The 13,400-nt window shown below is 61.4% G+C and overlaps 2 protein-coding genes across 4 annotated transcripts; both read right to left on the bottom strand.

Moving 5' to 3' along the window:
- Positions 1-2,857: 2,857 nt before the first annotated feature.
- Positions 2,858-9,075, bottom strand: RAB25 (RAB25, member RAS oncogene family). Of its 3 annotated transcripts, none has more exons than XR_013968037.1 (5): positions 8,797-8,981; positions 5,652-5,847; positions 4,727-4,920; positions 3,352-3,673; positions 2,858-3,211 (listed from the first exon to the last, which is right to left on the bottom strand). XR_013968037.1 is itself a non-coding variant. In XM_080824746.1 (5 exons), exons 1-5 carry the CDS (start codon positions 8,837-8,839, stop codon positions 3,084-3,086), a joined length of 642 nt encoding a protein of 213 aa, XP_080680872.1. In that variant the 5' UTR covers positions 8,840-9,075; the 3' UTR covers positions 2,858-3,083. The 3 variants fall into 3 exon arrangements, 2 of the variants coding, with proteins under 2 accessions (XP_080680872.1, XP_080680873.1); XM_080824746.1 differs by having other exon boundaries at positions 3,593-3,673; positions 8,797-9,075; XM_080824747.1 differs by lacking the exon at positions 8,797-8,981 and having other exon boundaries at positions 3,593-3,673; positions 5,652-6,526.
- A 902-nt stretch (positions 9,076-9,977) lies between these two features.
- LAMTOR2 (late endosomal/lysosomal adaptor, MAPK and MTOR activator 2) lies at positions 9,978-13,310 on the bottom strand. The gene is made up of 4 exons (XM_080823836.1): positions 12,535-13,310; positions 12,170-12,332; positions 10,360-10,449; positions 9,978-10,166 (listed from the first exon to the last, which is right to left on the bottom strand). The coding sequence occupies exons 1-4, from the start codon at positions 12,939-12,941 to the stop codon at positions 10,110-10,112; spliced, it is 717 nt and encodes a 238-aa protein (XP_080679962.1). The 5' UTR covers positions 12,942-13,310; the 3' UTR covers positions 9,978-10,109.
- Between the last annotated feature and the right edge of the window lie 90 nt (positions 13,311-13,400).

Below are 13,400 nucleotides of genomic sequence, written 5' to 3'. Positions count from 1 at the left end.
TTAAAAAAAAAGTGTTTTTAATATATGTTCGGGTTTACGTTCCTTTTTTCCCCCACTTTTATTTGGGGAGGAATGTCATTTGCTTTTTGTGGGGAGCGTCCTGGGATGTGTGGTGGAGATGGGGGGCCTGAGGGAAACTGGTCCCTCTGGGGCCCCTAGTAGATTGGGTTTCACTCCATGGGCCCCCCTCCCCGCTCCCCTCCCCCCCGGGGGAGCCGGCAGAGCCAAACAAAGAAAGGGATTAACAAGAAAGGAAGAGCGCTTGGACTGAGGATCCTGGGCTGCACCCCCCTCCCCTGCCCTGTCCCAGGGGCGAGTGGGGAGGGGAAGTCCAGAGCGAGGCCTAGCAGGCCTGCGGGAACCCTCAGAAAGGTGCGAGATTTAAGAGAACTAGTTTTGTTTTGTTTTGTTTTGTTTAACCAAAAATGAGAGAGAGAGAGAGACAGAAGAAGAAAGAAACCGAGGGGTTTAAAAGAAAAGAATAATTATTAATAATAATAATTCAAATTTATTTCATATAATCCTAGAGAAAAAGAAAGAATTACTAGTTACTTAGTAGACGATATTCAGATAGCTTAAAGTTTAGTAGCATCGAGGGCCCCTGGGTCCAGTAGAATGTATAAAAGTTGTAACGAAAGGCAAGTAGATGAGGGAAGCGGTCAAGTCCACCCTGCATGTGGGGAGCCCCCATCTCCAGACCCCGGGCAGGAGCAGGCCGCTAGCTGAGCTCGGAGCTTCTGGTCTGCTGGGGTTGGTTCTGAGAATCCTTGGATTTTTAAATGGTAGGACAAACAGGTGAGGGGCTCCGTCCCCTGGGTCTTTGAAAGATGGCCACATGGGAGCTGGGCCGGCCGGGGCGGAGGGGAAGGTGAGCGCCTTCGCCTGTGCCCTCGCCCCTGGGGGCCCACCACCCTGTCCGCCCCCAGGTCTCTGCAGAGCAGTCCTTACTCCTAAGTGCTGTGTCCTCTTGGGGCTCTTGGGGAGGGTGGAGGCTTCCCAGCTCAGACCCTCCCGGACCTGCTTCTCCCAGGCCCGAGGAAGTCCTACTTAAAGTGTAACCTCGATTAACCACGCGGGGAATTGATTCAAGAGCCTGGTAGGTCATTCTAGAAACAGACACGCACACATGTCCCACCTTCCTGGAGCTTCATGAGGGCTGGGGGTCAGTCCCCTGTCCTCGCTCCCACTTAGTTTTTGGCCTCCGTGGGATTAACAATCTCAGTCATGGCTCTTTCTCGGGGCCTGCTTTGTCTCCTAGAAGTTAGACTCCAAGAAGGACTTCCCACCCACTGGGGTACAGTGGAGATACTGTCCTTGAAGGCCTGGGAGAACGGGGGAGCCCCCAGGGGTATGAAGGCAGGGGGTGGGCAGCAGGGACTGGTTGGGGGGGGGGACGCTGCCCCTAGCCCTGTGCTCCAGGCCACCTGCAGCTCTAAGTGTTCAGGACGTGGCTGCCCCGGGTGCCCTGGCCTGGGGGCACCTCACCCTCCCCACAGGAAACCGGGGAGCGTGGCTTTGCATGTGAGAAATCACCTCGTGTTTTCTAGCACTTGCCTTCCATCAGGGCCGGCCCTCCCTTCCTGTCCCAGGGAGCATGGGGGACCTGCTCCAGCATCACACCTGAGGCTCCGTTGTGCCCCTCCCCGGCCCTCAGCCCCCAACTCATCTCCCTCTCCCCGGTTTACTCTTCTCACCTCACCTAGGGAGAGTCCCCCCTGCTCTTTTTGTCCTAGAAACCCCGCTAGTTTGGGAAGGTAGAGTCTGGGGTGGGGAGGGCTTCCCCTTCCCGCTGGAGGGTGCGGGTGGGGTAGGGTGGGAGGGGAGACAGCCCTGGGGCAGGGGGGTGGTCTCCACTGTAGAAAGTAGAGTAGGATTGTGGTCAGACTTAATTTGAGGCATCTAGTGAGGACACGTAAAAATCCACCAAGGAAAACTATTTCAGAAGCAAAGTAAAGTCAGGAAACACGACGAACCCACGGATAATCAAGTCAAAGTGATGTTGCACAAAACGCAGAGAAACCAAGAAGGGGGAGGGCTACTGTATTAAATGTGCTATTAAGAACTTAATTTTATTAAAAGTATTATTAATTAAGGCTCTGGCCTCTTTCTCCGCGTGTGGGTCTGACCTGCGGTAGGGCGGAGTGGGGGGCCACCTCGGGAATTGCCGGGATGGGGGGTTCATCTCTAGTGTGACTCTGGGGGCCCTGCCCCCTTGTGGGAAACGCCATAGGGTGCTGCTTGAGTCTCCCTTTCCTCCCCATTTACCACCTCCCGGGGGGAGGGGTGGGGGGGTGCAGCTTGTCCTGCAGAGCAGGGGACGGCCAGGCCCGGGACCGAGTGCTGGGAGACCCTCCCCAGTCATCCCAGTGGAGTGGCGCCGTCGCTATACCCCACACTCCCCCCTCTCTGGGGTCAGGACTGCATACTGGCCAGGACGCTCGGACCTCCCACATCCAGGCGCACACAGACAGGGCTGGCCGTGACCCCCCTTCTCTCCCAGCACTTCCCCCTGCCTCCTCCCCTCACCCCTGGCATTGGAGTGACCTCAGTTCTTGGCACCAGGGCCCTGGGCACCAGATGGTGCCTGACGGTGATTTCCTTTGTCTCTCCTTCCAGATACCCCTTCTTGGCCGCGCTGTCCCCCCTCCCCCACCTGCCCTGGGGGTTGGCAGAGGGAAGGGTGGGCACCTCCCTCCCCCTTGGCACTGTCCCCAGACCACAGGACTCCAGAGGCAGCTGGCCCTGGGGGGCAGTGGGTGTGGTGGGGGGGCTGGGGGTGGGGGAGGGGAACACAAGCTCAGAGGGGCCAGAGGTGAAGGGGAGGCAGGGATGGGAGGCAGCAGGCTGGCCAGACGTTGGTACAAAACACAGCTTTATTTGAGGGCTTGATCTGTGTGGTGGTGGCGGGGCGGATTCGGGGAGGGACAGGTAATAGAGAGACAGGGGTGGGGGGAACGGGAAGCTCGTGGAGCTCCGTGGGGCCACTCTGACATCTGCAACCACAGGGCACGGAGAGGTCCTGGACCCGGGGTGGGAGTGGGGCACCAAAAAGCCAGCGGGGGCCGGGTAGGGGCCGGCCGGGGTCAGAGGCTGATGCAACAGGCCCTCTTCTCACCTGGGCCCGGCTCCTGCCCCGCCTGGGCACCGCCTAGAGTGATGGCGTCGGTCCGGCTGCTGCTTTGCCTCTGCTTGGACACTTTGGTGAAGATCTCTGAGGGGGGGCGGAGGGCAGTGATGGGGTCAGAAGACCGAGAGCCCGCACTCCCCCTACACACACGGCGCGGGCTCACACTTCAAGGAGGCTTTGCTGGAAGGAAGTGGAGTTTGGGCACCCGCGTCCCTTCTACTTACTTGGGTGGAGAAGGGCTAATGCTTAGCTCCCTGGGAAATGTGGCCTTCTGCTTCCCTCCCCAAGCCTCGGGCCTGGGGGTGGGGTGGGTGGGCGCTGGGGAGGCTCTGAGGAGGCTGGGGGCCCACGGAGGGGCTGAGGCATCATCCGGGGTAGGCCAGGGCTGGCGGGCCGCACTCCAACCACTGCCCGCGGAAGCCTCAGGACCGGAATGGGGCCGCCAAGTGGAGGCAGGGCTCTAACCTTTGAGGACCGTCTCGAAGGCCAGCTCCACGTTGGTGGAATCCAGGGCTGAGGTCTCCAGGAAGAGCAGCCCATTGTTTTCTGGCAGGAAAGGCAACACAGTAATAATAACATTGACCCTGTGTGTACTGGGGACACTTGCAAGGTGCTAACCCCTTGGCATGTGCAGCTCATTCCACCCTTGAAACCACCTGCCAGGGAGATTTGAATAGGATCCCTTTTTCTTTCTTTTTTTTTTTTTTTTAAATATTTCCATTTTCTTTTTATGCATAGATTTTTTTTTTTAAGATTTTATTTACTTTATTTGACAGACAGAGCTCACAAGTAGGAGGAGAGGCAGGCAGAGGGGGAGGGGGAAGCAGGCTCCCTGCTGAGCAGAGCTGGATCCCAGGACCCTGGGATCATGACCTGAGCTGAAGGCAGAGGCTTAACCCACTGAGCCACCCAGGCGCCCAGGATCCCTTTTTCATGCAAGAGGAAGGTGAAGGCCAGCGGCACAGAGAGCTGGACAAAGGCCCGGCCAGGCGGGGCCCCGGACACCAAGCCTGTACCCTTGACCACCCGCTTGCTGCCTCTGACCCCAGAGGCCTCCTGGGGAGATCGTGAATGGAGAAGGTCATGGGGAGGGCACCTGTCACACCCTGGGGTCTCGGGAGCGGCCCACTTTAAAGTCAACGACAGGGGCGCCTGGGTGGCTGAGTGGGCTAAGCCTCTGCCTTCAGCTCAGGTCATGATCCCTGGGTCCTGGGATCGAGCCCCGCATCGGGCTCTCTGCTCAGCCAGGAGCGGGCTTCCCTCCCTCTCTCTCTGCCTGCCTCTCTGCCTGCTTGTGATCTCTCTCTGTCAAATAAATAAATAAATAAATAAATAAATAAATAAATAAATAAAATCTTCTAAAAAAAATAAAATAAAATGAAGTCAATGACAAATAATTGCCCATAAAGACAATCCTGGGGCAAGTGGTGGGACATGATGAGGGACACAGGGTGACTGAGAGGAAGGGCTGGGAGATTGCGAGACAGAAGTGACACGTGTCGGGGCTCCGTGGAGGAAGGCCGGGCTGTGGCGCTGGGGCAGAAGCAGGGGCTGGGGAGGTGGGCGCCGGAGGGCCGGGCTGGTGGCGGCGGCTCTCACCGGCAAACATTCGGGCCTCTTCTGTTGGCACCTCCCGGGCCTGCTGGAGGTCACTCTTGTTGCCCACGAGCATGACCACGATCGTGGCCTCGGCGTGGTCGTAGAGCTCTTTCAGCCAGCGCTCCACCACGGCGTAGGTCTGGTGCTTAGTGAGGTCAAACACCAGCAGGGCCCCCACCGCACCACGATAGTACCTGAGCGGGTAGAGAGGGGGACAGAGGCAAGGTCAGAGGTGAGTACCGGAGATGGAGAAGTATGAAAGCTGAGGTCAGGGGACCCGCATCGGGACAGGGCGTCTCCAGGCTCTGGGCCTGACACTCAGCCCTCCTGGGTTGCTGGTACGGCGGGGCAGGGGGGACCCCCAAAGCGGCCCCTCCTTCTCTGAAACCGCTGCCTCCATCCTGCCTTTCTAGCCACGGCTTCCTTGGGTCTTTTGTTCCAAGGTTAGCCCTTGCTGTCCACCCACAAGCGCCCGGGCCCCGATCAAGTTGGCCTCCCGGATCCCACCTTCAGGGGCACGTTCCTCACGCTCCTCCTGCCTGGGGGGGCGGGGGGCACCCTTCCCGTGTGTCGAGAAATGGCCAAGTGTGAAGCAGACATGAGGCCGCTTCTCCATCCATCCCACAGCCTCCCCCATCCCAGGTGCCTCTGACACCCCTGCTTGAGCCTGGGGTTCTTGTATTAAGCAGGGATTAATTACAGCATCTTAGTCCTCCGGAACTTGGAGGATTACGCCACATGCCCGACGGAGAGTGCCTGGTACCCCGCCTCCTGGCACGCAGCAGAGGCTAGGGCAGTCGGTACCACTGTACCCGCACCTGGGGCTCACGGTGGCGGGGTAGGGGCACGGAGCGCGGGGCCCCGCGGCCTCTCCTCCGGAGGCACTCCCGGACTTCCCCAGCGCCCCCCAGCCCCGGGGGCTCACGCGGAGGTGATGGCTCGGTACCGCTCCAGGCCAGCCGTGTCCCAGATCTGCGCCTTGATGGCGGCCGTGCCCAGCATGACCGTGCGGGTGGAGAACTCGACCCCGATGGTGGTGCGGCTGTCCTGGCTGAACTCGTTCCGTGTGAACCGGGACAGCAGGTTGGTCTTCCCCACGCCCGACTCGCCGATGAGCACCACTGCCGGCCGGGGAGAGACAGGGCTGAGCTGGGGGCCGCCCATCGGGAGCGGGAGCCGAGCCCAGGAAGCCGAGGGAGGAGCCCAGCCTCCTGGCGGAGGGTTCCAGACTCCCAGGTGAGGGGCCGAGAATGGGGACTGCAGGCCTGGCAGGGCCCTTGGTCTGGTCAGCCTGCACTTCTGCTGAGGGGCGCCGGCCACCGGCTGTTTGTGGGTGTCGGTGCTGAGGGCTATGAGGTTGGCAGGGCGTGTGGATGCGGACAGGGCGTAGGTCTGGGAGGGCTCACGTCTCTGGACTAGGCAGTGTGACGGCTTTGTGCCTGTCTGCGTATGAGCCGCAAGGACGGGGAGGCTCGGCGTGCGTGTGTGCGTGCGTGTGTGGGTGCATGTGTGCATGTGTGCACGTGTGTGTGTGTGTGCAGGGAGTCCCCATGTGAACACGAATGCAGGGAGAAGAACATTTGGCAGGTAACACATCTGAGGAGGGAGGAAAGGTCAGGGGGTAAGAAGTTAGGGTCCGGGGCACCCGGGGCCCGGTCGGTTAAGCCTCTGCCTTCAGCTCAGGTCATGATCTCAGGGTCCTGGGATCGAGTCCCCCACCGAGCTCCCTGCTCAGTGGGAAGCCTGCTTCTCCCTCTCCCACTCCCCCTGCTTGTGTTCCCTCTCTTGCCGTGTCTCTTTCTGTCAAATAAACACATAAAATTGGGAAAAAAAAAAAAAAACCAACAAGAAAACAAGAAGTTAGAATCCAGCTGTCCCCAAGGAGGGACACAGTTAAGAACACGGGGCTGGGTTTTGGGCAGGCCTACCCTGACACGCGTTTTCACAGGAAACATGGGGATAAAAATACTATCTCTTCCTAGATTGTTGTGAGAAGTGAGATACCGCTCAGGCTGATTGTTGCAGGCCGTGCTGTCACCGTCGGGTTTCCAGGGGCCAAGATCTGCCGGGGGCTGTGAAGAGCCTCCGGGCTGATGTGCGACGTCCAGGGCCCAGCTTTACCCACGCGGCAGAGCTGGGGGCTGGAGTGGGGTGCAGGGCCGATGCAAGCACAGCCCACAAATTGAGTCACCCCGAGCGAACACCCAGGATTCTGGGAGGACTCCCAGGATTACAGGAGGACCCCCAGGCTGGTGCCCGGGGAGCCACATTTTCTGGGCACTGGTCCCCACTTGGCCTCTCACTCGCTAGAGACCTCGAACAAGAAGAGGCTCAGCTCTTCTAGGTCTCGGTTTCCTTGTTACAAAATCTAAAAAGTCCCCTGGAAGGTGTGCAGGGCAGGAAGAGGGCTGGGAGCAGTGTGGGCGTGGGTGTGTGTGTGTTCCTGATCCACCCCCATCCCCCGGCAGGGACCCTCCTCCCGGCTCACCCCTGCCAGTGAGTGGGCTCCTCACCCTGCCCTTATGCCCAGAAGGTGCTCAGGGCAAGGGCTTTAGAGCCCCACACACTTGGGTTCGAGTGTTGACTTTGTGACCATTTCAGCTACTCCCTGCCTCATCCTCATCTCCAAATCGGAGACACTAACTGGTGGCAGTGGCTGAGGGCCTACTGTGTGCCAGGCACGGTCCTACAAGCCTGATACCATTGATTCCTTTAGTCCCCAGCACGGCGCCATGACGCCAGTACCGCGATCACGATCATCCCCTTTTTACAGATGGGGAAAAGCAGGCACCAGGGGGAGAAGGGGCTGGCACCAGACAGCACGGCTGGCCTCGCAAACACAGAGGTGTGCTGCCCCAGTCTGCCTCCGAGGAAGGCCAAGCCCCCAGCCGCCAGCCCCCTCCGCGGGGACCTGCCTCTCTGGGGCCGCCCACGTCCACTGCTCAAGCAAGGTGAGGGCCGCCCCACGCCCGCCACACTCGGCCGAGGCTCTGTGACCCCGTGTCGCAGTCTGCCCTCTCCCCGTGTCTCCTCTCCCTTCCTTTCACTGCTGTCAAGCCGGAATAGACACCCTGTACCCCGACTTCTCAGTGTCTGCTTCTGGAGACCCCCACCTGCTGAGCTAGTCAGGGACGGAGCAGAGACCAGAAGACTCCGTCCAGCCGCTGACCGCCACGCTTGCAAAAGCAGAGATGTGCTTTAGGGATGTCATGGAGGCTCCCAAACTCCGGGCTGGCACAGAGAAGGGCTCAGGGAAGGGCAGCAAACTAGCAGCAGCCGCCTGGCCTCCTCTTCCTGGAACAGGGGCCCGGAGTACAGCTACCCCAACCGGAGTGGCCTGAGTCCCAGCTTCCAGGAGGGTGGGGCGTAGGCTGGGAGAGGCAGTGGGGTGGGGTGGCTGCCTCTGTGGTCCACCCCGCCCTGAAGGAGACGGGGTGGGGGGGGGTTCCAGGGGCTGGGGTCTGAGGGGTCCCGCGCAGGGGCGGAGGTCAAGGAGCAGAAAAGATGCCTGCGTGCCTCCAGGATCAGCCAAGTCGACCCCATCTGGGCCCAAAGGGGCTGCCAAGGGACAGCAGACAAGGCCGCAGCCCTCGGTCTTCCGGGCTCTGTCAGACCCTGCTCGCAACCCACTACGTCTTCCCTGCCTTCACCCCGAAATGGACAAAGCTCTCCTTTCTCTTCTCGCCTGCACGTCCGCCGGGAAACAGGACTTCCTTCCTCTCCAGGTTATTCCCTCTCTTCTCCGGAGGGAAGTTCCCTCGGAAGTCTGACCATCTACCATCTCCTGTGCTACCACGCTTGACGGCTCCTAGGGGCGCGGGCTTCCTTCGCCAACCGAGCAGAGGGACCTAACCAGGCCCCACCGGGGCAGCGGCCAACATCATCCCTTCAGGAGCAGGGCACCCCAGCAGTTCCAGAACTTCTGTCCCAGGAACCAGACCCTGTCCCACTCCTTGCAGCTTGCTCTCCTCTCTGAAGGAAGGATGGCCCGGGAGGGTCCCCGTGACAGGTAAAAAGACAGGAGACGCGCTCTGGCTCTGACGTCTCGCTCCCTACGGACCCCAACTCACCCTTGAAGACAAAGTTATAATCTTCCTCGGCTCTGTTCCCCATCCTGGCTCTGCATGGAGGGGACGAGTGGCTTCAGGGGCAGAGGTGACAGGTCTACGCGTTGGCTCAATGCCCACCACCCTCGGCTCTCCGGACACCGGGCTCCGCGGCTCCGCTCATGGGGGGTAAAGAAACTTCCGCAGGCAGAGGGCTTGAGGGCCTGCTAGAGGCTGGGGAGGGCCTGGGAGGGTCAGCTCCGGCAGGTGGGGGTGCTGCAAGGAAGCCGAGGGGACGGAAGCTGAGAACAGGAAGAGCGGGTGCCGAGACCTGGGGCCCAGGTGGGCGGAGAGAGGGTGACGTCAGACAGGTTAGGCAGGTTGAGTGTCTGCTCTCCACGCTGGGCGGGCGAGTGGGCGGGCCGGGGCTGGGGACACAGAGCTGGGGGGAGCTGAGACAGGGTGCCATCCACCCTGCCGCAGTTCAGAACTCCAGGAGTAGCACCGCGGACACACGGCAACTTCTGCCCCTCCCGGCAGCCCAGGGCCTGGGATGGGCCACGTTCCTCACCCGGGGTGGGGCTGAGACTCGCAACCTACCTCCCCCCTGGGATGGTCCCTTCCCACGGTGCCCGGCTAGGGGCTAGGGGCTGGTAGCTCCCTGTCCAGACCCGCTGTAAGGACCCAGGCTAGGGGGAGACCTGCAGCAGAGACAGACAGGCAGGCTGAGGAGGCTGAGCGCAGGGCGGGATCCGGAGACGGAAGGCCCCTGAGAGGCCTCGGACACTCCCTCCCTAGGACCTGTGGTCCAACCTGCCTGCAAAGGGTTTCAAGATCTGGAGGGTCTGTGTGAGCGTGGGGCCCTGGTAGGCGGCTAGTGCACACTCTTCCAACCCCAAGAGCAGAAAAGCCACCCCCCCCCCATGTGGGACTGAACGACGCTGGCCTTACAGGGCCCTATATTCTTGCGGTCCAACACGACCACCACCAGCCCCCCAGCAGCCCGCTGCTCCTCCGAGATCACTCCCAAAGGTTTGCCCATCAGGGAGCCGAACTTCTGGAAGCTCAGAGGGCAGGGCTGAGAGGGTCGCTGCGGTGTCCCCGCTGTCAGAGGGCGAGGTGAGAGGCAGGCTCTCCGGACCAATGCTCACTCCACCCCACCTCCCTGGGCTCCCCCGGGTCAAGAAAGCAGTCAGCACGCAAGATAGGAGTTCAAGTTTATTCTTGGAAAAAGCAAAGTCTCGCTCTCCCCCCACCACCCAGAAAGGGTTCCCAGGGAGCCCTGCCCCTCCACACGGTCATTGCTCCTTTCCGAGCCCAGCTTCAGCCGAGGCCCACTATGAGGCAGCCACTTGGGTTAGGGGTTCCTCCAGGTACCGCACCAAGGCCTGGGCCTGCAAGAAGGGAGGAGAAGTCAGGCCGGCCCGGGGTCCGCTGCTGGAGAGACTCTCACTGCTGAGCACGCCGCCCCACCCCGCTCCTGGGAGTTGGCCCACAGTGGACTCCAGGAAGGTGGTGGGGTGGGAGTGGGCCCCGAAGAGCACAAAGGCTGGGCCCGCAGCCCCAGAGGGACGGGCACATACACACCTTGGCCTTGAGCATTCCGAAGCCCACTGTCTCCTTGGCATACATACACAGCAGAAGGTTGGCCACCCGGGTGATGGCGACACGGCCCTCCTGGTGGGGGTGACATGGAGGGATGTAAGCTTCCGCTTGGCACCCTTAGCCCTCGCTTTTCCCTAAGGTCTCCTCATCCGAGAGCCTCTCATCTTCCTTCCATGCCCTGGGCATGGCAAGGGCTTCAGACGAGGGGCTCTGGCCGCAGCCCTGGACGTGGGGTCCTGAGCTCAGACTCCAGGATCAGCACAGCCCCGGCTAACTGACCTCCCCTAGGAACCTCGACCTCGCAGAAACTTAGTTTCTCTTCCCATGACTCCCGTCTCCTCCCAGCTGGTGAGGGTGCTAGTACACAGGACGGAGTTTTGAAACTGGCCAGGGCTATCCAGATGGGTGATGTCATTATTATGGGTCCACCCCAAAGACCCCGAAAGGAACATGCAAGCAAACCCAATGTAGAGTTTTTCTTTTCCCAAGGTAAAGCTTTTCGAATTGCAGGTCTGACTCAGTTAAGGAGGTGGGTCAGCATGGAGAAGAGGAGTAATGGAGCACATTGCACGTTTGTCTTAGTTGGGGGGTGTGGGCTCTGACTTCACAGGTACTTCTTACGGCTGGGGTGCAGACAAGATGTTGGACTGCCCTACAGCACCAATTTGAGGTTAGGCAGCACGCAGGAGTCATCAGCAGAATGGAAATGGCATCCTTGGTTGGACATGGGGTGAGGACGAGGCAGGGAGCCCCAGGACAGTGGAAATCCTTTGGGGAGAGTTTACTCTGGGCCTTTTCAATTTGGCTCAGCACACTTCCACTGGGCATCTGCTGTGCACTGGGGCCCAGGGGCAGCACTCCCTGCCTCTCTGGCCTCCCTCCTACTCACCTCCCCCATTCCCAGGCCGCTCGAGCTACATCAACCTTGTTGATCCTTGAACAGACATTAGTCCACCTCAGGGCCTTTGCATCTGCTGTTCTGTCAGAACTGTTCTTCCCCTAGATGGCCATATGGCTAGCCAACTTCCTTTGGATCTTTAATGAAATATCTTTTCAGTGAGACTGTCTCGGATACGTGCCCTCCTCACTTCCGTTTTGCGTAGCATTTTCGGTATCTTACATCCTCGTGTTCTGACTCACATACGTATTTTATAACACACATAGAACCCTGAGCTGCCGTGAGAAGTCATGGCCGCAGCTTTGGTCCTGTTTGCTCCTCTTTCCCTAGTGCTCGCGAATACTGCAGGGACCTCAACATCTGTTGGCTGAACAAACGAAGGTGCATGAGACAGTTTCTGGGAAATTCACAGTCTAATGGCTACTTCCCCTTTCTGGTCTGCAGCTCCTTCTTCTGTAAACTGCAGGGACGGGCCTAGGGTCTGGAGACTCTGCTGTGCTTCCGTTAGCCTGTGGCTCTGGGGTAACGACACTGCCCGGTTTACATCCTTTCACGTGATCTTCACAAGCCCGTGTGCACGAGCTCCTGTTGGGGGTGTTACTGCCGCGTTAGAGGCGCGGTAAGGAAGTTCAGAGAGCTTCCCAGAGGAACGCAGGGCTCCGGGACTGACCAGCGGCCAGCAGAGACCAGAGGCCCAGGCAGACACTGGGGCCCCAGCTCCCTGCTCACCACCGCAGGCTGCCTGAGGTCCAGCCTACCACAGAGCTGCAGCAGACCAGCTCTTAGTAGCCCTCGGAGATCCTGTCCCTGCCCCTCCAACCATGCAGGCTGGGAGCGAGGTCGCCCCACGGGGATCCCCTTGGGGGACAGAGGGAGTGGCTCCCTTCTCCATACCATGCAGTCCATGAGGATGAATTTGAGATTGTCTTCATTAAACGCTTGGTTCCCGTTGCGGTCGTAGGCGGCCCAGATGTTGCTGGCGATGGCCGCGGTGACCCGGGCGTCCGTGTCCCCGTAGCCGGAGTAGGCCAGCAGGGATCCCTCGTTATTCAGCAGCCTGGCGGGCGGCGGTAAGCGACAGGGACGCGCTCGGGCGGCGAGAACAACGCCTGCGCTCTCGCCCCACCTCCCGCCGGGGCGCGTCCAGAAAGCAGGGTCCGGGCAGAGCGCGGTGCTCCCCGCGGGCCGCGGCCGCTCTGCCCCCGTCCCTCCCCGAGCCCCGTCCCCAGCTCCCGTCCGCGCCCTCCGGCCGCACTCACAGCGTGCTCTGGACACCGCCGGTGTTGGCCTGGCTTAGCACCTGGGTCAGAGCCTTGGGACGCAGCATGCCTGCGGCTCCCAGGCCCGGGCCTCCGCGCCAGGCCCCGCGCTGCCTCCCGCGGGCCTCCGCGGTACCTCCCCGAGCTCCCGGCCGCTCCGGAACGCCGCGCGACCCGGAGGTCCCGGCCCGACTCCGGGGAGACGACGCAACGCCGCGGGGGGCGCCGGGAGTTGTAGTTCCGTGGGGCCTCGCGGCGCACCCTGGGAACTGTAGTTCGCCTTTCCCCGGGGACCACGCGGTTGTTGGGGGGGAAAGAGCGGGAGCGAAAGGACGGGGACAGGACCGGAAGGTCGATGAACAACCCAGTCCCGTCCCCGCCCCCCCCGGGGAGAGAAGCGTCGGCATGCCCGCTTGACAGTCCACGACCAGAAACCGAAAAAGAAACCCCAGTCTTTGTCAGGCACACGTCCGGTTACTTTCCCGAGCGGTTCCCCACGTCACGCACGGCCCCGTGAGACGGGCCGAGGCTCCGAAAGGCCCCGGGAACCGCATTGGTAGACTCGTGCGGGCCACGGCCTCCGGGGACGTGGTCGGTCCTAGAGGTGAGACCTGGGCGGACGTCCAGACGCGGGCCAGCCAAGCCTCCGGGGCGGGAGAGGCCCGGGGCGGCGCGGCGGCGACAGGGACACGGCGCTTTGTCCCGGAGCGGCAGTCGCCGCGGAGGCTGCGGGCCGGGGCGGGCGGCGGGCTGTCTCGGGGAGCCCGCCCCGCCCCGCCCCGCCCCGCCCCGCCCCGCCCGGCGAGGCCCGCCCCGCCCCGGCTGCAGTGCCCCCACCAGGCCGCCCGGGGCGCTGTGGGCGCGGC

Source organism: Martes martes (genome assembly GCF_963455335.1).
Source record: "Martes martes genome assembly, chromosome: 15".
In the NCBI taxonomy this organism is placed as follows: domain Eukaryota; kingdom Metazoa; phylum Chordata; class Mammalia; order Carnivora; family Mustelidae; genus Martes; species Martes martes.
This window is presented reverse-complemented; position numbering and strand designations above follow the sequence as displayed.